At 37.6% G+C, this 24,118-nt stretch overlaps 1 protein-coding gene across 6 annotated transcripts in view; it reads left to right on the forward strand.

The window, feature by feature from the left end:
* Positions 1-24,118, forward strand: part of LOC111160535 (chromosome unknown C15orf41 homolog) — a 236,973-nt gene that overhangs the window by 95,240 nt on the left and 117,615 nt on the right. For 5 of the 6 annotated variants that reach the window (XM_022523708.1, XM_022523724.1, XM_022523733.1 and 2 more), the window contains 3 exons: positions 1,744-1,811; positions 12,577-12,642; positions 13,238-13,343. In XM_022523708.1, coding sequence (XP_022379416.1) covers positions 1,744-1,811; positions 12,577-12,642; positions 13,238-13,343 — 240 coding nt within the window. Of the gene's footprint in view, positions 1-1,743; positions 1,812-12,576; positions 12,643-13,219; positions 13,344-24,118 lie in introns of all 6 variants that reach the window. The other variant, XM_022523716.1, reaches the window with a different exon arrangement.

Here is a 24,118-nt window from a genome sequence, read left to right on the forward strand (position 1 = left end):
AAGATGTAGTGTATGTACACACACATACATACACACAATGGAATATTATTCAGCCATAAAAAGAATGAAATATTGCCATTTACAATGATATGGATGGATCTAGAGAGTATAATGCTAAGTGAAATAAGCCAGTCAGAGACAAATACCATATTTCATTCATATATGAAATTTAAGAAACAAAAGAGCAAAGGAAAAAAAGAGACAAACCAAGAAACAAGACTCTTGACTATAGAGAACAAACTAATGGCTACCAGAAGGGAGGTGGGTGGGAGGATGGGTGAAATAGGTGATGGGGATCGTGGAGTGCACTGGTGATGACCACTGGGTGATGTATGGAAGTGTTGGATCACCATATTGTACACATGAACCTAATATATCACTAAGTATTTTAACTATACTGGGATGACAATTGTTTAAAAATTAAAAAAAAGAAATGATAGGCTGGGATGGTAGCAGAGGAAGTAGTAAAAATTTGGGGACTGTTGCATTTAGTTGTAAGTTGACACCAACAAGAGTTGCCCATGTATTGAAAGGAGTGTGGGAGCAAAGTAGGCGTCGAGGACTCCTGCATTCTGGTTTGAAGAGCATGGAGTTGTCAGTAACTAAGACGGTAATGAAACAAATGGCATGTGCATGGGGTGAGCAGCAGAATGTAATGAATCTGTGAAACTATAACAATAAAATAACCAAAGTTTATTGAGGACTTATAAAAAAAAATTAAACCCCAAGTGTTTAACACCAAGGCTTAGTGGTGCAGTATTTAAGAAATATCAGCTAGTAGCAATTATTATTTTTTTAATTATTAAATTTATTATTTAATAAATACATTATTAAAATTATTATTTTTGCATAATTAAATTTAGTACTTTTCAGGAAGTTGTATGGAGGTCATACAAAAGGCTTTGTTGTGTTCCAGTCCTCTGCTTGGCACACTTGAACCATATGACTGTGTATGCATTCCTTTCTAAGCCTTGGTTTCCTCATCTGTAAAATAAGGATGATAATAACTACGGAGGAAATTACATACATAAAGTACTTAACCCAGTACATAACTCATAGTAATCATGCCAAGACTTTACATGTTCCTGTACATATCTATTTCTACCCATAGGACAATGTGTGTGCCCGAGGAAGACTTGAAGCGTCCTCTGCACCCACACGCCCAACACACAGTCCTTTGCAACATGCAGTATTTTCCTGTAGGGTGCCTGGAATTCTCAGCAAGTCAGCTATTTGGCTTCCCACATCACAGAGCATCACCAACCGAAGGCTGCAAGTGGGACGGAATCTAGAAATGCTGGCTCTGGAACAAGTACGGATTCTTAGACGATTTAAAGAACTCTGGAAGACTGGAAACTCCTTTAAGGCAAAGCCTGGCTGGTATTCTTTGCTGCTCTTAGTTAGTGCTTAATAAATGTACTAGTTGAATTGAGGGATTTTAATATAGTACAAAGGACGTTTAAAATGACTCCCCCTCCTTTCAAACGAATATAAGGTACACATCCCTTTACAAATCTTTAGTTGCCCAAATGCATGTAAACATTACAGAAATAGGAAAATTCCAATGAATCATTTAAATGAGGCATGCATGAAATCTCATTCCTCAGAGATGTGGGCTAACAGTGGCAATAGTTGCTATGATTACTCTATTTTCCGTTCCATCTAAAAGTAGAGACCTGGTATTAGCGTATTTTTAATTGTATAATTCCACCTGTGTTACCTTCCTTAACTAAAACTTCTCAGTGCCATTGGTCATGAGCATGAAGTCCTGCTAAGAGACATGCTTCTGGAGAAAAACCTGTCCTTCCTAGGTAAGTATCACTTACATCCCTTCTCACTTGTAATATCTCCATGAGTGCTTAAATATATATTTTTAAAAATCTTCCACTCGCAGTTATTATGTACTAAAGGAAGAGTGAATGATGATTGATGCTGTGCATGTTATCTTTTATTGATTTAGAACTGAGCAGGAACTCAGTTACCTAATCCCTATATATACAGCACATGCACAGGCTTGCAATTAATATTTTATAGAATAAGTGGCTGAAAAAATGCTTTAATATCTGTCATGAGATATTAGCCATAATCTAAGCCTTATGAGAAAGAAACAAAAGAAATATTGTCTATAAAATGCTTTACATGTTAAAAAGAATAGTTAGAAAAATTCATGTTGGATATGTTTGTCTCACATATGGAATCAGAGTACTTTTACTTGAAAGTCAAATATTAAGCTTTTATTATTTTTATGTGAGACATTAGTTGTCATTGTAGATGTAGTGTGATTTTTAAAAATCTCACATGTATACATGGACATGTGTTTTTGTGTGTGTGCCAATATGGAATCTTGTTACAGATTATTATTTCTTTCAACATCTGAAGCATTAAAATTAAGCCTTGAAGGGCATACATGTGATAACTGATCACAGAAAACATAAAGCACTCTACAGTGAATTAATTCCTCTTCTCCATTGTGATGTGATAATTTTAAAGGTTGTATACAAACCTAAATGTGCATTGTACACATCTGTTATATGTAGATATTTAGGTCTGCATAGTGTGTTTTTTTAGGTCGAAAAAAATCACAGTATATTGGTTTACACGTCTTTATTCCAGAAATGGACAAAGATTTGGCCAAGAAAAGTCCATTGGATGGTCTTACATCGAGTTGGGGAGTGATGTTGAAGACAGGCCTGCAAAAAGTCTAAGTCTTAGTATTTAATATTCTTATTAATGAGCTGGAGAATGGAGTTGAAGGTATTATCAGGTTGTTGATAATTTTGAAATGGGAGATCTCATAAATATTCTCTAGCAGGGGCTAAAGAAAGTTGGTTTAGGAAAATGGCCTCAAATTAGTGAATTACAGGGACACCTGGGTGGCTCAGTTGGTTAAGCAGCTGCCTTCGGCTCAGGTCATGATCCCAGCGTCCTGGGATCGAGTCCCACATCGGGCTCCTTGCTCAGCGGGGAGCCTGCTTCTCCCTCTGCCTACCACTCTGTCTGCCTGTGCTCATGCTCTCTCTCTCTCTCTCTCTCTCTCTCTCTAACAAATAAATAAAATAAAAAATCAAAAAAAAATTAGTGAATTACACTTCAATATGTAAAAGTAGCAAGTTTTTCATGTACGGAAAGAGGAGCCAAAGGCCTACATATGATCTAAACTGAGTTGCAGGTTCTTGACTCCCTTAATTCTGGGAACTGTGTTAGACTGAATTGACCATGGCTTGCAAAGACATTGCATAAAAATGGCCAGAGTCATAGCACCTGCATACAAGTTCAGAAAGGGGACTTCCTATTCATGGGTCCCATCTAGTTCTCTGTGTTACCGGGTCCGGAAGTAACTATTTTATTAAAGTATAACCCAAAGGTGATACTTAACTGATCTCTAAATGATCAGTTTAGCTGACTCTATGTAACATCAGTGTTGTTGTTAAGCATTTTCTTATCAGCATATAAAGAAGTTAATTTATTCTATGCATTTTAAGCATTTTAATGTAGTACTGAATTATTACAAGTTTATTTACAAGTTAAAGCATGAGAAGTCAAAGCCTTGTATGAAATACTGTTCTGGGGTTTTCTTTTACCTTGTGTATACTCCTTCAGAGTGATAAATTAGGTCTAAAGTACTGTGCCAGGTAAAATTAGATAGATTATCATTTAAAATTGACTATAGAAAAATATTGGTTTATAAATAGACCAGTAATCTGATGTTTTCTCATTTACATGTATACATCTTGAATTTTGTTGCAGAGCTATTACAAACATGTTTGTTTTACTTTGATTCTTTTAAAAGCAAAAGTAAAACTGATCTCTCCCTCTCTTTCTCTCTCTCTCATTCTTTTGGTTTCTAATCTGTCTACTACTTTCAAAAAAACAAGGATTCTTATTTTTACATATTAACCCTTCTTAAGAATTACGACTTCCCTGAAAGTCTATACCATTCTAAATTTTCCACTCATTTTGCTATATATGTAATTTTATAAAATACATACCTTATATGACCTTTTTACCAATAGAAGAGAAAAATTAAAATAACCTTTATTTTAACACTAATAATTTTTTTAATTTCCTTGATCCATAACCATACTCTGAACAGTTGTTATGGCACAAGATTTAACCAGGCACTATTGGAAAGAAAAAAAAGAAGAGCCCTTTTCATTAAAGATTTGTGTACTCATGGATTTATCCTATTTCATAAATTTATCCATTTGTACTTCTGTGGATAGGTGCATTGTATTCAGAGAAATCAAAGTTGAATAAATAAAGTTTAGTTTTTCCAACTAAAAAAATATGTTTTATTCATACATTTATTCATTCATTCCAAAAATAAGTTATTGAGTTAGGTACTATTTATTAGGAACGAAACATTAAGTCAGATGAAGTCCCTGCTTTTGTGGAATTATGGTCTAGTAGGGAGATAAGCTGTAAACAAATGTATACATTTAATTTCTAGCAATTTCTCAGAGGTCTTAAAATTGTTTTATTTATTATTCATGCATTGTTTTCAGCTAACTCTTGTTGAGCATGTTTTCTACACTAGTTAGCATGAAGACAATGGTAAGCATTCTGTCCCCTCTTGATGCTTACACGGATGCACACTGTTGCTATGTCCAGCCCAGCAAGAATACAGTCCCATCCCTAGTGCATCTCAGTAGGTTCTCACTTGATGGTCTTGATAATAAAAAGAAATACATTTGAGGCTGTTGTCGTGCTACATCTAGTAAACTTTTGAAAGAAAGGTATAGATTATACTAAAAATCAATAGGTACCCTTTATATAGAAGAAAATGCTACTGGCTCATAAGCTACTTTTCCTGAAGTGGTGATAGAATCTCACATATGCATCTGCTCTCTCACCATCACCTTCCTGTCACCATGTGTTTCTAGGCTGGCTAGTTGAGCTCTTAACTTGGTTATCTTACCACTGTGCTAACCAATCTTTTCTTCCAATGGTTCAGCAGAATATATCTTTTAAGTACTTACTTTGGGCAGGCACCTTTAGGGTTAAAAAAAATAATAAAAGCTGAATCCAGCATGGAGCCTCCCAGGAAAATTTCAGATAAGTTTCAGGTAAGTTTGTGTCAGTTCTTTCCAAGGATAGTACTATAGAATTAACATTTCTTGATCAGCATTTAAAGTCTGAGAAGATGTGAAGAGCCTGTTGCCGGCTCCTAGGTATAGATGCACAAAGAGCCCTTCTTAAGCTTTAAATTGAGCAACAAGCATTGTGATCATCCTTATCCCCTCTGCTGAGGGTCCGTTCCATTTCTAATATCAACAAAATAGAAAATGTACTTTAACAACTGGAGGAGATGTTTTGATTTTTCTCTCTCCGGAGATTAACGAGTCTTGTTGTCTCCCCTCACCCCCGGCCTCTCCTTCTCAGGGGTAAGGAGGAGCTTTGGACAAAAGGTAAGGGAGGAAAGGAAAACAGTGATAGTGAGAAGATGATGAGACTCTGTGCACTATCAGAGACTGTGAAAGAGCTTATCTGAGACTGGAGACAAACTGTTCATCCTCCATGGGCTGGCATGTCTCCAGGTCAGGGAGACTTTCATTAGTGCCTTCCACAGCCACTGTCTGGTGCAAATTCTTGTTACATTTGGCTTAATAAGGATGGCTCTGGAGATACAGTATTCTTTCCAGCAAATGTTGCCCTGTTAGTAGAAGCTAACAATTATTTTGAGTGACACCTGAGAGGCAGTTGCTTTTTCCCTGCCCCACCGTCCCATGTTTGGTTTTGCCGTATGACAAACCAGCATATTTTACATGGGTGCTTTTCTAGCATTCGTGTGTAATTCTGTAGGACTCCAGGAGAGTATAATCTGTAAAGCCAAGGAGGCTTAGTGAGGGATGTCCCTTGCTGTAAAAAATTAGGAGCTTTGTTTCTAGGAGTTCATCTGCTCCTGCTGCTTTATTCCCCACCTGAAGCAATAGTGCTCTGTTGGGGGAGTGATTATGATGTGACAAACAGGGGATTATGACTTCAGGTGAAGAACAGGCAGCAGGAACAGATGAGATTTAAAGTGCTGAGGTTGTGTTTATGGGCAGATGTTAGCAGTAGAGAATAAGAGACTAGAAATAAAACATATGATTATATAGGCTAAAGGGAAATGACATGGTTGGGTATTTCATAAGGTATCAAGTATTTAAATTCCTATCTCTCTGAAGGTTAAAAATAAGATGCAGTTTTCAGAATAATGGGAATGTGATATTGGAAATGGGATATAGGGAATTGGGTCCTTCTTCCTTCCTGAGGAAATTGTCATGGTGTGGGATCAACTTACTCCCCTTACTGAATATGTTTGTGTGGACTTCTCCTTGGGACCAAGGGAAGAGAATCAGATACATATATGCTGCCAGAAGACAACACAGTCTCTGGAACTTTGACGACAGCTTACCCTGTCCACTTGACTATAATAGTCTTTCCACTCTGGGCCCTTCCCTCCTCATGGCTCTGGGTGGATAACTCATGTCTGCTGATTGTCTGCTTTCCTGGCCACTGAGGAGATACTGGAACTGCTTGGTTGTAACAAAAATCAAGTCAAACTACATTATACACATATTCAAGGATGTGTATCTGGAAAGTCCAAAGGAAAGAAGTTTGCTTCTGGTGTGTATAGAATCCAGAAGACAAAAAAAAAAATGTCATCAGTCTCTTTTCTTGCCTCTTGTGTTCTCTTTTTTCTATGTGGCTTCATTCTTAAGCAATAAAGATGATCCTTGGTAGTTGCTTGTTGTCTATTCCTTAGACTTCTTAGTCCCAGAGACAAGTTGGTCAATCTCTTCAGCCCCATAATGCAACTGAGGAAGGGCTCTAATCTGCTACAACTGTCCACCCTGAGGCTGATAGTTGGGGTTCATGTTATTGGTCATTCCCCAGAATCAGAATCACATCATCAGAGTAGGATAGCTTTGTCCGACAGAATGGGTTGCAGGACCAAAAAACTCAAATGTCTCACTCCACAGAAAATTAATTACAGGTTGGAGCTTTAGTCCCCATGATGAAAAGGCATTGCAAGTCAAATCTGTTGTGTTGTGAGATTGGCCTCTAGAGTGCATGCATGTGTGTGTATGTGTGTAGAAGATCCTTTTTGTGTCTCAGAACTGCTAATATTCTTTTCTTCATTGAGATTCATTCTGGGACAGATGGAGCTGGCCCTGCAAAAGGGTCTGACATCAATACGACAGCTTAAAAAAAAACAAAAAAAAAAAACAAAAAAAAAACCTGGAGCAAAGGGTAACATTCAGCCATTCCTCAGAATGTGGAAGTTGGAAAGTGTTCCATCCAATGCCCTTGTTCTGTTTAGTGGAAATTAGCCCCGGCCAGTGCCTTTCCAACAACTTGCCCTTTTCACTCAACCATTCTGATGTGTCCCTTCTTTTATGGCATTCAACCCATATAGAAGAGTTCCACTTCTGTTGTTGATTTTCATATTTCCTGTCTCCACAGCCGCTGGTTGGCAGGGACCAGCCTGCTCTGCCCTACTTTGTACTGTCCTGGCTTTGTGACCTCCCATTTGTTTCCTATCTTTAGGGCACTTCAGTTTTCACTAGTATTGTCCCCTGAAGACATAAGCAAAGGACAAGGTCAGAGCAGTCAGTTGTATTCCTTATTAGTAGCTTTGATAAGAGGCTTTGGGGGAAGAAATTGAAACTAATGGCTGTAATGAAGTTTGGGGTTCTCTGAAGATTTTGTTTATCTGTGCTGTGGGTCTCCCCATTAAATGCATATCTGTTCTGTATACCTTTGCTCATGGTATGCATATCATAGTAACATCTATTGCTGAAACCTTGTTGACTTCTTAAATTTGGTAGAAAAGACTGTGAAACTCACTCTTTGAGAACATAAAAATATGGATATGAAGGTCATAGCTCCAAGTATTAAATGAGACAGTGTTTTGGAAAACACATACACACACACAAAAACAAAATCCTAGAATAGAAAAGATATACTGTAGTTTTCATTTGTGTTCATGTATATCTTTTGCCTTTCCTCAATTTAATAGAAATGTAATAGGTGGTAAGATTCTTTTCATCATACAATGTAATTTAACCTAGCATTTTAGAAACCTTTGGACAAATTCATAGATAAAAGGCCATGTCAGAATGTTACTTTTCATTTTCAGATGTCATGAACTGGAATTTTGCATAATTTTCCAGGGAAAAACTGTATTTCTTTAAAAATTTAAAGCCTTTTAATAAAACAAACAAAACCTCAAACCTTTCCTTGGTAGTCCTCTATGCCCTTCTATGATTCTTAAGTATATGTTAACTAGTTTCAGATGTGTTTTGTTCTCTGACTCAAAATCAGCCCTTTATTTTAGAAAAAGAAATTGTGTAATTAGTACTTAATTGCTTTGGATATTTTAGGGCATTTAGAGGAGAGGGTAATTAAAAGGCCAGAGAAATTAAACTTTCACAGTGTTCTTTACGTATGTGTAATTCCTTTTTTAAATGCCCTCTAAAGGCAGGCCTGACAACTTAAAAATAAATGAAGACCTGGGTTGCTTTTAAAAATTTAACATCAGTTTTATCTGTGGATGTAGTCTCATTGATTTTTTTTAAGCTTCACTTGGAGAGAGGGCCATTGAAATGCTAGAAATCAAGAGATTATCTAGTTCATTTCCTCTTTAGGCACATGTCACCTAAATAATAATGGACAGATGACCATCACCCCTCCTGTGCTTCAAGATCCTCCAGGAAGAGAATAAGAATTTTTCGCTACTTCATAAATGTCACACATGATCAAGTTTAAATATTTGCCTTAATTAAAAGTGGTATGCAGTCTGTTGGGACGAACTAGAACTTGGTTGATGTATCTTTAGCTATCCAAGAAGCCTAGGTCATGGTGAGTCACCTCACTCCTCTGGGCCACTTGTGTGTAAGCTGGATTACTGGACTAGCAATCTCTAAGACTTTACAAGTTCAGAAATACTGTGTTTCATGAGTCACACACATTATCTAAAAACCCCACATTTTTGTGGACCTCAAGGCTAAGAAGTCTGCTTTTAAGCAAGAATATTCTGTTAATTTTGGTAATGAGCACTTGAACTGTGACATCAACAAGCTTAGTAGTTGCAACATATATTGTTTTTTTTTTTTACATACACCTTAAATATGAGCCTTACTTCATATTTGCTATATTCAGTGAATAAGATAGTTATACAGGATTGGAGATTGATTTCATATTGATCCCCAACATTTTGGGAAGTAATACTAAAAGCACTATTCTTAAAGATTGCTATTACTCTTTTTTGCCTTTTCTAGCTAACATTATTCTTCAATTTTTCCCTTAATTCTGATCTTTTTTTTTTTTTCCTTGAAGAAAACATTAGGTTACTGAAACATCCAATTTTCTACTTAGGAAGTTCAAAGAATCCTAAGTAACCATTTGACTCCAGTATGTACAAAGAGCTATAAAAACCTCGACAAAATGTGTAATTCTCAAGGAAAATATAAATTGCAAAATTGACTGTTAGAAGAGACAAAAATTGAAACAGATTGGTAGCCATCAAAGAAATGGGAAAAGTAACCAAAGAGCTACACCACCATAGCGCCAGGCTCACTTGTTTGTGAGGAATTCTGCCCATACTTAAAGGAATGGATAATACTAATGTTATTTAAATATTGCAGATCAAAGAAAAAAACTAGGAAAACTTCCCATGAGTATTAAGGAAAGGGATGCAGTTCCTTCTTTGATGATTGAGATGAATCTCAGAGCAAACAGTTGGGACCCAGGAGAAAGATAGCAGTAAAAGATACCAAATAAACTTTGGGCCACATTTGTTGTCCCTGTGCCTTGTTGATTAATGAGAAATTAAATCAGGAAAGAAAGTTATTAAGTCAGTCTAGGTTGGCTTTGTAGAAGGCATGAGTATTCCTTAAAATGTAGTTGTGTTTTATTCAGTTAGCCGTTTGAACATTAAATACAAAGCATACATTGGTGGTATGAGTGGGGCAATGAATAGGCTTTAAAAAATGAAAAGGAAACACTTCCTGTCTTCAGAGCAAATGCTTTGCACCCAGTATGTGGGAAACCAGGAATAAGCACAATAAGACAAGGGAAAGAAGCCAGAATGAACAGAAAGGAAGAAGTGTGGGCTGGTGACTGAGCCATAACCTCTAGAACATGGAGTTAGAACTCTGAAAAGGTGGTCAACCATACCCAATGGTTTGGATAATGATGTTGTGGAAGGAATCTTTCAAGGTCCGGAGCCCAAGAAAGGAGCATAATACAGAGGCCAGGAAATCAGACCAGATGGATGGGGCTGACCTTAAAAAATCTCCCAGGGGGATGATCCATGATAGAAAGTTATCCTGGGGCCTAAACCAGGTGAGCAAGGCCACCTGCTCATAATGCAACTCCCTGTACTTGTGCTGTCATTTCCTCTGAACTTTGCCCGCATTGTTCCCTCCTTCTTTCTTAGGAAGTCTAAGATGAAAGTAACAGTGTGAAGGTTGAAACAGGGATGGTAGGGTAGTGAGAGTTTAGTAAATAAAAGAATGGGGAAGAGATACATAATAAGGTATTTCAAATATGTAGGTTAACCTCTTAATTTTTTTTTTTTTTAATGTGATGTCACTAGTGGTGAAACAGATTTCTAGAAGCTATCCTTTTGGGTACAATTACTATAGGATCAACTTCAAACTGAGAGGGAGTGATAGAGGGAGGTAAGGGGAGAGAGTGGAGTGAGAAAGTATGTGGTTTATACTTCGAAGTTCTTCAGTGAAGGATGGAAAGATTCCTTAGCCTCACCTGATGTTTTCTGCCCAACTTTTGTGTGTGTGTGTGTGTGTGTGTGTCACATTAAGTAAGTGACAAAATTTAAATTGTAGGTATTGTGTTGGTAATTTTGGTGCAGTGAACAGGAGTGCAACATCTGCTTTTAAAGGAGTTTTAGTATGTGCATTTGGATAGCTTGGTGACCTTTGAAATTTTGTTTTGAGCTGCTCTCAGAAACAATCATTTTTCTTTCTGAAACAGATTCTAACATCTGTAAAGGTTGATCAAGCTAGGATAAGTTTTAATAAAATATTGGTCTCTGCTTTTTAATGTCAACCCAGCTTTTAAAACTGTTCATCAGCTACAGGAAACATCAGCTCAAGGTGCTTAAGTTACTTTTAATAAATGTCTTTGCCTTTAAATATTCTTGTTGTGGCCAGTGTATTGAGAGCATAGAAATTTGTTCCAGTCTTGTTCATCTGCATTCCAGTTTTTCAAATTCTCTTGTTTTTCAAGTAAAATTATTTAAATTTGTATTTCCTTATCTCAATAGTTAACTTAAATTTTTTTATATTTCAAGGAGGGGAGATTGTTCTGAATTCTGGCATCAATCCTCTACCGTCTGGGTAAAGGACTTTATCCACTTTTAACAAAATTTCACTTAAATATCTAGTTTAAATATGCCTTGTCATTAAAAGGTTATTTACGTTTAAAATGCTGACCTTTCAAGATGTACACAAGAGTGTTCTAAAACAGAGTTTCTGAACATTGGCCATGAAACCACTGTCTTGGGCTGACAAATGGATTGGAAATAAGCTACCCAACACTGGGAATGGGCCATTAATTTTAATCAAAGGTGATGCAGGAAGGCGAATGGGATGCATGACAATGTCAACAGCCCAGTAGGTGTTAAGAGACCACACAGCCTTCCTTGTTACTTGGTTGGGCCATTAGTTGAGGTTGGGTGAAGACAGAAAGCCATGTCTGGAATTGAATGACCAGGTCACTCCAAAATCTAATGGAGAACTCCTCATTTCAGAAATCACATTGTAATGCCATTAGAAGTCAAGGACAGCATTTAGAACATATTGGAAGATTTTTTTTTTTTTTTTAAACCAAGCACCTTGCTAGTTTTTTCCAACTTTGTCAAGCTCTCTGTTTCCTGCCTCCTTTCCTTCTGAATGGATCATTGATATTTACAGAGGATCAGGAACTTGAACAGACTTAGAAAAAGATCTCAAAGCCTGTTTGCTTTTCAGAATTACATATTGTTAGTTGTAAAACTCTGGTAAATGCCAGAAACAACAGCATACCAAAGGAATTAAGCAGGGCAATTAATTCTCTATAGTGATCTCATTGTCCTTGTCCCTTTCTGTGTTCTTGTGTATAGGAATAGTTTTACTAATTGAAACTAAACTTTCTTAATTGCTTTAATGAAAACATTTGTTTTATAATTGTAAAGGCCACTGTGCTTGTGCCTGACTGTAAATTGTCAATATTGCCTGATAACATTAGTGATATTCACGGTGGTGAAAGCCTTTTCTTTTAATCAGTAAGTATATTTCATTATTTTGAGTATTTTCAATTACAAAAAAAAAGGTAGCATATGACAGCTTGAATTAATGATATTTATAATAAAGACATAAAAATGCAGAAGGGACAAAGAGGCATTTTTATATCTATGTTTCAGGTTTGTTAAGAAAGTTCATTTATTCTGACATAGCCGTGCATGCATAAGAAAGATATGTGTGACTGCATTAGTAATTTTTACACATTTTTAAGAAAGAAAAGCAATTATATTGCTGTCTTGTTAATGAAACACTGTACAAGTAATAGTATTTGTTCTTCCTATAGATGAAGATCAGCTCCGTGCAAAGGGTTATGACAAAACGCCAGACTTTATTTTACAAGTTCCAGTTGGTAAGTCCTTAAACTCTCTTAAGCATTTGTTTATAGTGAAAGGGGATGTGTTTTCTCCATAGGTTAATTTTTTTTACTTTTTGTTAATATTAGCAAATGTTACCAGAGTAGATTAGCTTTAAATGGGTGAAATTATTGGAAAAGATTATTTTAGAATGGCAGAAAATAATAGGTTCAGAAGAAATATCTGCCTTAAAAATGTTTACCTATGTTTGAGAAATAAACAGGTCTTCGGAAAACATTTTGGGTGCCATTGTCAGGTCATTTCTCTAAGTCCTGAATCTTTAAACATGGTTCCTCTGAAAAGCCAGGCTGGCTCACTTGGATTTGCTTTCACAGAACTTGTCCACTTACAGAGGCAGTGCCAGAACAGGAGGGGGATTTTTTGAAAATGATGATGAAAATGAAAGGGATGTGATTATAGCATAAATGGTCTTTGTAGGAACGTACTGTGTTTTTTATAATTTCTTCCATCGACGACAGCAAGGGTCGAGCCTCTGCTCATTAATGTGAAGCACAGAGAGGCCTAGATAGAGTTTAGTATTTCCAATCTTCCCTTCTCTTTCCTCTGTATTAGTAATGCTTTGTCCCTTAGCCGTAGAAGGGCACATAATTCACTGGATTGAAAGCAAAGCCTCATTTGGTGATGAATGTAGCCACCATGCCTACCTGCATGACCAGTTCTGGAGCTACTGGAATAGGTAAGGTCCCATTATTTTTCTCTTAAGATAAACGATACTCAGCTGAAATCTCATTAGAAAAAAATATTTTGTTTAGCTGGTAAAAATGCTAGTAGCCTTTGTTCCTGGTAAATACCGAGACTTGATTAATGTATTCATTTCAGATAATTTAAACTTCTCTGCTTTCATAATGTGGATTCATTTTTTAAAACTAAAAATCTCTGCATACGGTCAAAATTAGTATATACTCTCTCTCATTTTCCGTTTTACAGCGATAATACTGGTAGCGCTCAAAATAGGAATATGCCTATTATCATACTGACACTAACTTCTTATCGTTTGGCTGTGAAATTTATGCTTACTCTCAGACCTTTAAAAAGATCATATCCTCAGCTGAGGGAAGTATCCAAATGATATCAAAGATCAAAACGATTTGCCTTCCAATAGGAAAACAGTTTACCTACCAACTTCGGTCAACAGTCCTAAAGGCATGGAAATCTCATCAATTAAGGGAAAAGGTTGGAGGGGAGGATGCTTTATTATCAAATTCCCACCATGTGCCTGGGCCTTCATATTCTCTCAGCTAATCCTCACAAGGAAGTTACGTTTCCCCCAATTTTAAAGATAATCGATTCTCAGAAAGAAAATAAGGTGCCACACAGTTAGTCGCCATGCGTTTGTGTTTCTCGCTCCCAAACTCGTGCACTTTCCCTTGCATTTATAGTACAACTGTTGAAATTTTGGCTTTTTCTATTATTGAAGTGCCACATTTTCACACCATGCACTTTTTCCCCTTAGGTTAGGAGGTAGGGAAGGGGTAACCTGTCTAGATTAACTGTGTTCCTCAGTCACTGGCCAACAGTAAGAATACAGTAATAAGGTGACACTGGCCCAGATCATTAAGAAATGAGACAACAGCATCTGTGCACAATAGTCTTATCCTGCAGAAAAACAAAACAGAACAAAACAAAACAGAACAAAAAAACAAAACAAAACAGAACAGTGACAGGCTACAGAATTTGGTATTATATTGTTACTCAGCTTTACAAAAGGCCAGCAGACCTCGTCCGTAGCAGCTGTGCTAAACTAAGCCCACTTTTTGCCATGGTAACAATGATCATGACAAAATGCTGAATGTAATGGCTTTCTTGATTTTCTTGTGTAATTGTGCGTAGCATCCGAGCTTTACTTTACAGGGATGGAGGAGAAAAGTGCAAAATGTTTTAGAAATCAATGCTGCTTCAGCGTTCCCTATCTTTTATTCAGCCATTATTCAAATTAGCAGTAATGTGGCAAATTGAATTTTAGATTTTTAGCAATTTTGTGAGTTTGAAATAGTAAAGAAAGCATCATCTTTGATGGTATAGGGAAAGCAATGACAAGAAAATCAAATTGTGTAAGTTTAGGTTGCTAAAGCATTTTTAACTCCACTAATAAACAAAACCATTATGCACGGAGACAGTGCCCCCACTCTGGTACTGGTCAAGTCTTTTATAAGGAACAATTACAAATGGAGTTCTAAAGAGTAGAGCTTACTTGAAAATTCTAAAATCATGGTTTTTTTTTCCCCCTAAAATGACTGTACTATTTATTGAGTACTTGCTATATGCTTAGCCCTCACTATTTTAGAGGCTGAATACTCTAGTCAGTCATGGGACCCCTACGCACTATTGACCCAGCTGGAGGGAGACTTAGCAAGGGATAATTTAATACAGTTTTCCTTTGGACTGGATTCTAGATTATTTTGTTGTGTGTTACTTTTTCTATTCTAGTGTGTTTACTTACATGACTATTGGTTTACATTCCCTAACCATGTTCTTTGAATATGTACCAGACCTTGCACATGATTCATTCAGGGTATATTGTGCAATAAGGGAAAGTCAGCCTGGATTTTGAATGTTCCAGATCATCCAAGGAAGAAATACTCTACATAGAATTCAGTAGTTTTACCAAATGTCTGCAGAGAGGCCAAGAAATGGAAGTAGTGGTGATATTCAAAATGGAACATGGAGGCATTTACTTGGAGATAAAATTTTGATTATAATAGTGATATGGACTTACCAATGATATGACATTTTGACAGGAGAACTTAGCCTACTTATGAATGTATGGTATCCTACTCTTCATATTTTGCCTCAACACAACTCACAAAGTAGTTGCTGAAGTTGTTCAGAGTGGAGGAACTCATCTCTCCCACCTGTAGGTAGCCATTCAAGGAAGCTGTTGGCTGGTTGGCATTTGGGCTAATTGCTTTATTTGTGTGATAAGCTTCTAGTTATCATAAACACTGTTATCAAATTGTCATACTATTTTTAGATTAAATGCTGGATTTTATAATTAAGACTGTTCAATTAATATTTGTAGAATCATGACCTTATATAAACCCACTTTCTCACATAAGTAACTACAGAGCCCTTAATTTTTAGTTTAATGTTTCTACAAAAGTTTTCCTTTTTTGTGTAAGTGGATATTCTTACTCTTCCTTTCAGCAGCTTTGACAAAGTTGATCATACCCTACATCTTTATTAAAACATCTTTTCTTGAATTCTGAGAGATACTCTTCTAGGTTGCTTCCTGCCATCCTAGCAGCATACTCAGTTTGCTTTGCTGGCTTTTCCTCCTCCCAGCTCTACACTGGAGCTGAGCCCTGGAACTCAGTGCTCAGCCCACTTCCCTTTGCTATCCACTTTCACTTACAGGGGTCTCTCTTGGAGATTTCATCAGAGACTATGGTTTTTATACCATCTCTATAATAATAACTCCTAATTCTTGCCGCCAGCCCTAATATTTCCGCTGAGTACAAATTTATTTGTTTATACAACTGTCCATTCAGTACCTCCTCTTGGATATCCAATAGGTATCTGAGACCTAACATGTCTAACACTAAATCCTTGATTTTCCTCCCCAGGCTTGGAGCTCCCCCAGTTCCTCCCAACCTCAACTAACAGTGCCACAATTTGCCCAAATACTCAACCCAAAAACCCAAACATATCACCAACCTACGAGAAAGTCCTTTCAGTTCCATCTTTGTCATAACTCAAATCATGCCTCAGTATCCCCTTCTTAGCTGCCATCACCTCACTGTCTGTCATCATCTCTTAAACTGTTGCTGTAGCTCCCGAACTGATCTCCAGACATTAACCTTTACACTCCTGTGGTGCGTTTTTCATACCCTGGCCAGAGCGACTCTTGGGAAATACAAATCAGATTATGTCACTTCCTGCTCAAAACCCCTCAGTGACTTCCCATCACATTTCAAATAAAATCCAAACTCTTTCCCATGACATTCAGAGCCCTGCATGATCTGGCTCTCCTCTACCCCTACTTGTCTGCACACTTGTTCCCCCCCCCGCCCCCACCCGCCCCTTTCGACTAAGGCTCCCTCTCTCTCTTATACTTCTGTAGCCACACTGGCTTTCTGGGTCTTCCTTAAATCTACACTGCTTATTTCTACTTAAGAACTCTTACTCTGGCTAATTCTTCTACTTGGAGTTTTCTTCATTTGGGTCTCCATACGGTGAGCTCCTCATATCATTCAGATGTCTACTCAAATTTCCCTCCTCAGGGATACCTTCCATGACCACTTAGTCTAAATGGCCTCACCTCAGTCATCTCTCCCTCCTCACTGGGTTGGACTTTTCTTCATAATATTTATCCCTATCTGAGTGAAAGAATAAACACTTATATAAGCAACAATTTGTTTGAATACAAGCCTCTATTAAAGAGCTTTATGTTGCTATTGTTAATTACTATATGCAGTGTGCCCCTCAGTCCTTTGTAATCAAAGCGTCAGGAATTTTCCCTGGCTTAATTAACCTCAGAAAAATTTACATTTTGCAATGCCATCACCTTCCCTGAAGTCAAAGACTTTGAGTACAGAACATTAAGCTGCCTTTCCAGTGTGCAAGTTCCTATCCCGCGTATGAACTTTGATCAAAGAGTGCCTCAGATCTCTACAGTCTCTATTTCTGTGGAGTTAAAGGAAATAAAGAGTACTTCTGAGAAGCAGCACTTGGACCATAACATAGCCCCAAATTATATAAGGCTATATATATGATTGTAAAGAAAATACTTACATATTTAGATATATATGTATTTATATATCCCATATTTACATAGAGCTATAAATACAAATGGTATGGAAACCATATTTCCTTGTACGATCAACACCCCAGAAGCCCTCTCATTCAACTTCTTTAATCAAAATGTGAGTTCTTTGACAATTTGACCTATATTACTAAGTATATTTTCATATCTGAGGGTGACAGTTAGAAAAAGAAAAAAGCAATTCTATAATCTGAGACCAAGTTTCATACATGGGTTCTGTACATACATGTGGCCTTTCAGAGAAGTAGGAGCAGACACGCTGTGCTCACTTCCAGTGTTTGGAGATAAGGTGGGTCTATTTGAAGGAAAATATTAAGTGACCCTAAAGAGCAAAGCTCCATAAGCAGCTAGGCAGCACGCGCGCAGTGCCCGACAACTACCGGTCACAAATGTGGATATATCAGCTGCAAGTTCAGCCCTGCCAGCTGCCATTCTGGGCACACGCTGGCCTCCATGAGAAGCTGAAGGGCAGTTTGTAGATACACCTCTTTACTTCTCTCAGAGAGGATCGACACAGTAACTGACTGCCAAGCACAAGGCCAAGTTCGGTTTCAACGTGATTTCCCGTTTTAGTGATCCTTGAAACAAGGGAGGGAATCTCTCCTGTTCTTTCCTGTTCTTGCCACTTTCCAGTCCCATGACCAGGAACAACATACTTTAGCTCCCCAAGTCTTTGTTTTCTCCCATAAAATGGTGTCAGTAATACCGTCTTGACCACGTGGTTACGAAGATTAGTTATTTAAAACACGTAAAGCTCTTTCAAAGTGCCTGGCAGTCAACAAATATTAGTTCCCCTGTGTCTCTTTCTTTTGTATATCCCTGTCTGATGGAATTTAGAGGTCTTCTGAGTAGACATTTTTATTTACCTTCTTTGCCAGATAAACTCCTCCTGGACTACTCAGCTTGGCTGACATCCCTTTGGGAAACCTTCCTGCATTCCAAGCTTGAGTTTGGTACCCACTCCTGTGTTCTGCTAATAATTTCATAACGTGTCAAATATTGTAATTTCTTGTTTACTTGTCACCTTCCTCCAGTTAATACTGAGTTTCATATTATCTACATGTTTTATCTATCATCAAATGCCCAAAAGCTGGTAAAATACCTGGCTGGTGGAGGGGCCAGTAGGTGAACAGTTCTAAGGTCCCTGGTCCATGGAGTGTAGCCTAGATAGGGATTGGGGGAATATACAGCAAGTGGGATGTCCCCTTGGTCCTGCAGAATCCTCAACCCATGGGTTAGGATACAACCCGAAGGACCCAGAGCAGAATCCTCTCAAGTTTTGGGCCAGCCATAAGCCTCTCTTGAATGGTTCTAAATAGCAGAATCAAAGGAAGCAAATACATGTATCTTCCAAAGTCATTTTTTGTACTGGTGTTAGGATCTGAGGGGAAATGAGCACCAGAGGAAATATGGTCTTGATCACATTTATGTATCACTGAAAAGATTAAGAGCTGAGCTCCATATGTCAGAATTTTGAACCTTTGGCTCCAGAGAGTCTACTCTCCTAGAGGCAATGCTAAGCTAATTCCTTCTGCCACAAGAATTGATTTGACTTAAGTTCTTACCTCTAAGTATATTTTAAAGATTGGTTATTTACTCAATGGTTTAGCAATTGCTTTCTCTGGTCTGTGCTGCCTTGAGAGGTGAGGCATTTAGAATGGGGCTGCCTAGTAGTTAGAGTCAAGGAAGGTATTTTTTTCAGAGGATGGCCAAAGTTTTTCCTGTATTAAGATACTTCCTGGAAGCCTGCAATTAGCCAAATCACAGATTTCTAGTTATTTCAGTCCTGTTAAAAACAAGGCTGATTACATCTGTCTTAAGTTGGAGTATGTGCCTCAGCATAGAAGCTCTTGCAAACCTTCAATTACGACAGCCTCAGAAGGCTCTGCTCCGGTATACTAACAAGTAGTCATCAGCAACAACAAGAGACAGATTGACTAATAATTAGCAAATGCACTGGAGAGGACTTCTCTAAAGGTAAAATATAATAATTTGCTTTTCCATCTCTTAGAGTGGAGATGGTTGTGAGATATTGATGTTCTGTTGTTCCACACAAATACTTGACACTGTTATTAGCTGGAATAACCTCGAAGTATTTGAAAAGGACGAAGGAACTGTCTGCTGTGTCTGTAGTACTTTTATAAAGAATGATTTTTCAGGGCGCTTGGGTGGCTCAGTGGGTAGGGCCTCTGCCTTCAGCTCGGGTCATGATCTCAGGGTCCTGGGATTGAGTCCTACATTGGGCTCTCTGCTCAGCGGGGATTCTGCTTCCCCACCCCTCCCTCTGCCTGCCTCTCTGCCTGCTTGAGATCTCTGTCAGATAAATAGATAAAATTTTCAAAAAAAAAGAATGAATTCTTATAACATTTATTTTTCTGCATTTGCAATGTGAAATGCAAGAATTTTCCCCACCAAGGAACTCATATTGTCTGCTGTTGTTAATTATTTTCGAGAACTGAATAAGGAATAGAAATATTCCTTATGTTAAGTGATATTTGCAATGAAGAGACAGTTGTTAAATAACTGGAGTGGGTTGAAGGACTAAGAGAAAGGAAATAGACATACAAAGAAATATTAATGAATTGTAGTTTCTCAGAATGATATCTGATTAGTCTTCAGGCATGCACAAGATTTGGGAGAGTGGGGGGAATAGAGAGAGTGTATTGACCAGTTTTCCAAAATCAGGGGACCAAAGAATTATTGAAAGGATGACTCTTCTGCTGACCCACTGTGATAGAATTAATGGGTCCCATATGCTTCAGAAAAGTTGCCTCACACCAAACTAACAAGCAAATGATTGGGCAGTGATTCTGAAGATGGAAACACAGCCATGATGATCATGCAGAGTGAGGGAAGAATAATAGAGATTCTGCCAATAGGAAGTGACCCAGGAACGTGGATAGAGTCAGGACCCCAAGAATACAGAATCCATTTCTGAGACTCGTTCTAGAATACTGGAGATCAGATTGAAACTGATGCTAAAATGGCTCGGGGGTGTAGGTCAATGATTCTCAAACTTGACCATGTATTGAAATCACATGAGGGGCATTTTAAAAATACTGATGCGGGTCTTTTCCCTGGGGAACTGATTTAATTGATGTTGGGTAGAGCCTGGACCGTGGGAGTTTTTCTTTTCTTTTGAAAACCTTAGGTGAGGGACGCCTGGGTGGCTCAGTTGGTTAAGCCGTTGCCGTCAGCTCAGGTCATGATCCCAGCGTCCTGGGATCGAGTCCCACATTGGGCTCCTTGCTCGGCGGGGAGCCTGCTTCTCCCTCTGCCTCTGCTGCCACTCTGCCTGCCTGTGCTCTCTCTCTCTCTCTCCGGCAAATAAATAAATAAAATCTTAAAAAAAAAAAAAAAGAAAAAAGAAAACCTTAGGTGATCATGCCAATCTACATGCAGTACTGATGTCAACTTCTCCTTTACCTAGCCTTGGCTAGGTATTTGCCAAACAGCCCTTGTGTTTGTAGCCTTTCTGTTTTCAAACAGAGTGTTGATGAGAGGATTAAAGCCTTATTAAGGAATAAAAGTTCAGATCAGCAAGCATTATGACAGGCAGTATAGAGACCCAATCTCTGTTATGGAGGGGGCTGATAGTAAGACCTGAGGCCATAAATTGCAGGGATGGGACCTGAACCTAGATTTCCCTCTGAATTCACACCTGTATGCCTTCTGTCCCACCAGGCAGTTGCATGTCAGTCGTGGTGAAAATTCAGTTTTAAGCGGCTACTTTACTCAGTTAACGGGTTCACGGAGCGGATCTAAAATCTTTTCAGCACATGTGGTTTAGATATTTACCTCCATAAAGTTAGCGAAAAGTGGGCCAGGTATTCCTTCTTGCTTTCTCAAGAGCCCTTATTCTATGTTCAAAATATGTATCTGTAGGGTTATTATAAAATCCTGTCATATATACCAGTATACCCAGAATATAATAACCCCTGAATTGTTGGATTTGAAATCCATAGAATTAGAGAAATCTTTTGTATATGGTTCACATTCACAAATTCTGACTGAACTGTCTGAAGATTGGTCTGAATTCAGAAGAGAACTAAACCTGGAACATTTGTTAAGAAATGTTTTATTTTAAATGGAGTTCTTTTTTTTTTTTTTCCTGAATTGCAGTTGGTTGCACATAAAAAGCAAGTCTGTTTTAATAAATAATAGTTTTAAAATAGCTTTATTGAGGTGTAATTGACGTAATAAACTGCATATGCTTAAAGTATATAATTTGATAAGTTTTGACACATGTTTATATAAACTTTAAAAATTATCATATTGATATTGATATTGAACATACATACCTACCGCCCCTAAAGTTCTTGGGCCTCTTTAGAGACCTTCCTCTCAGTCTCTTCACTTCTCTCTGCACCCAGGCAACCACTAATTGGCTTTCTTCACTATAGATTCAGTTCTGGAAATGGAATCATAAAGCATGTACTTTGGCTTGCTTTTTATTTTTTGTATTGTTTTGTTTTGCACTTTTTTTTTGTTTGTTTTTTGCTATAGCTATACCAATATTTGTTTATCTGTTCACCTACTAATTGACATTTAGGTTGTTTCTAGTTCTTGCTGTTAGCAATAAAGCTCCTTTGAATAGTTATGTAAAAATATGGTTTCATTTCTCTTAGCCAAATACTTCGGAATGAAGTGGTTGGGACGTAACAATAAATGTATGTTGACCTTTCTGCAAAATGATTAAACCGTTTACCAAAGCGGCTGTACCATTTTACATTCCCACCAGCAGTTTGATAGTTTCAGGTGTTTCTCAGCTTCCCCACCACCTGGTATGTTCTGTCTTTTTAACTTTAGGCTATCTAAGAGTTGTGTGGTAGTGTCTCGGTGTGATTTTAATTTCCATTTCTATAATGACAAGTAGCATTGAGAATCTTTTTACATGCTTGTTTGCTACCTCTCTTCTTTGGAGAAGTGTCTGTTCAAGTCTTTGGGCTCATTTTTTGAGTTCTTTCCATATTGTGTTTTGGAAGTTTAAAAAAAAATATTCTGGATAGAAGTCTTTTATCAGACATGTGATCAAATGTGAAATATTGTCTCCCAGTCTGTTACTTGTCTTTTCATTCTCTGAACAGTGGCTTTCAATTTAATTTTAATAAAGTGTAATTTACCTACTTTTCTTTTATGGACTATTCCTTTGATGTCACATCTAGGAAATCTTAAAGATTAAAAGATCTAAAGTAATCGCAGAGGCACCTGGCTGGCTCAGTGAGTGAAACATGTGATTCTTGATCTTGGGGTTGTGAGTTCAAGCTCCATGTTGGGTATAGAGATTACTTAAAATTGAAAAAAAATCTTTTAAAAAAATCATAAAGATTCCCCTCTTTTTTTCTAGAAAATTTATTTTAGGGTACCTGGTTGGCTCAGTCATTTAAGGGTCTGCCTTCAGCTCAGGTCGTGATCCCAAGGTCCTGGGATAGAGTCCCGTATCAGGCTCCCTGCTCAGCAGGGAGTCTGCTTCTTCCCCTCCCTCTGCTCCTCCTGCTTGTGTGCTCTCGCTCTCTCTCTCTGTCAAATAAATAAATAAAATCTTAAAAAAAAAAAAAAGATTTATTTTAGATTTACATTTAGGACTAGCATCCATTTTCAGTTAATTTTTTATATATGGTATGATATGTGGATCAAAGCTCATTTTCTAGCAAATGGATATGCAGTTGTTTCAGAACCATTTGTTGTAAAGACAACAAAATAGCCTTTGCACACTTGTCAAAAATGAATTGATCATTTACGTGTAGGCCTTTTTCTGAATTCTCTATTTTGTTCCATTGATCAATTTGTCTATACCAGTTCTCTACCATCTTGATCACTGTAGCTATATTTTTGGAAACTATACAAATTCTCGAACTTTTTTATTTTTCTTTTTCAAAGTGGTTTTTGTCTGTGCTAGGCCCTTTGCATTTCTATATAAATTTTAGAATCATCTTATAAATTCACCCCAAAAAAGTCTATTGGAATTCTGATAGGGATTACATTGAATTTGTAGGTCAATTTGATAATAATTGATATCTTAACAATATTGAGTCTTCTGACCCGTGATCACAGTATCTCTCCATTTATTTAGGTCTTTTAATATTTTTCATAAAAATGCCCTGTAGTTTTCAGTGTACAAATCTCTCACATTTTCATTAGATTGATCCCTATGTGTTTTATATTGCTTGATTCTTTTAGAAGTAATAGTCTTGGGGTGCCTGGGTGTCTCAGTCTTTTAAGCATCTGACTCTTGGTTTTGGCTCAGATCATGATCTCAGGGCTGTGAGATCAAGCCCCACATTGGGCTTCATGCTGAGTGTGGAGCCTGCTCAAGATTCTCTCTCTCCTTCTGCCTCTCACCCCTACTCATGCACAACATGTGTGTGCTTTCTCTCAAAATAAATAAATAAATAAATAAATAAAAATAAAAAAGAAGTGATAGTTTTTGTTTTAATCTCCAATTGTTCATTGTTACTATAGAGGAATACAGTTGATTTTTTTTTAAAGATTTTATTTATTTATTTGACAGAGAGATCACAAATAGGCAGAGAGGCAGACAGAGAAAGGAGGAAGCAGGCTCCCTGCTGAGCAGAGAGCCCCATGTGGGGCTTGATCCCAGGACCCTGGGATCATGACCTGAGCCCAAGGCAGAGGCCTTAACCCACTGAGCCAGCCAGGTGCCCCTACAGTTGATTTTCTATGTTGAT

The sequence above is a fragment of the Enhydra lutris genome, unplaced genomic scaffold (assembly GCF_002288905.1).
Source record: "Enhydra lutris kenyoni isolate GAN:26980312 unplaced genomic scaffold, ASM228890v2 scaffoldscaffold4, whole genome shotgun sequence".
NCBI lineage: Eukaryota > Metazoa > Chordata > Mammalia > Carnivora > Mustelidae > Enhydra > Enhydra lutris.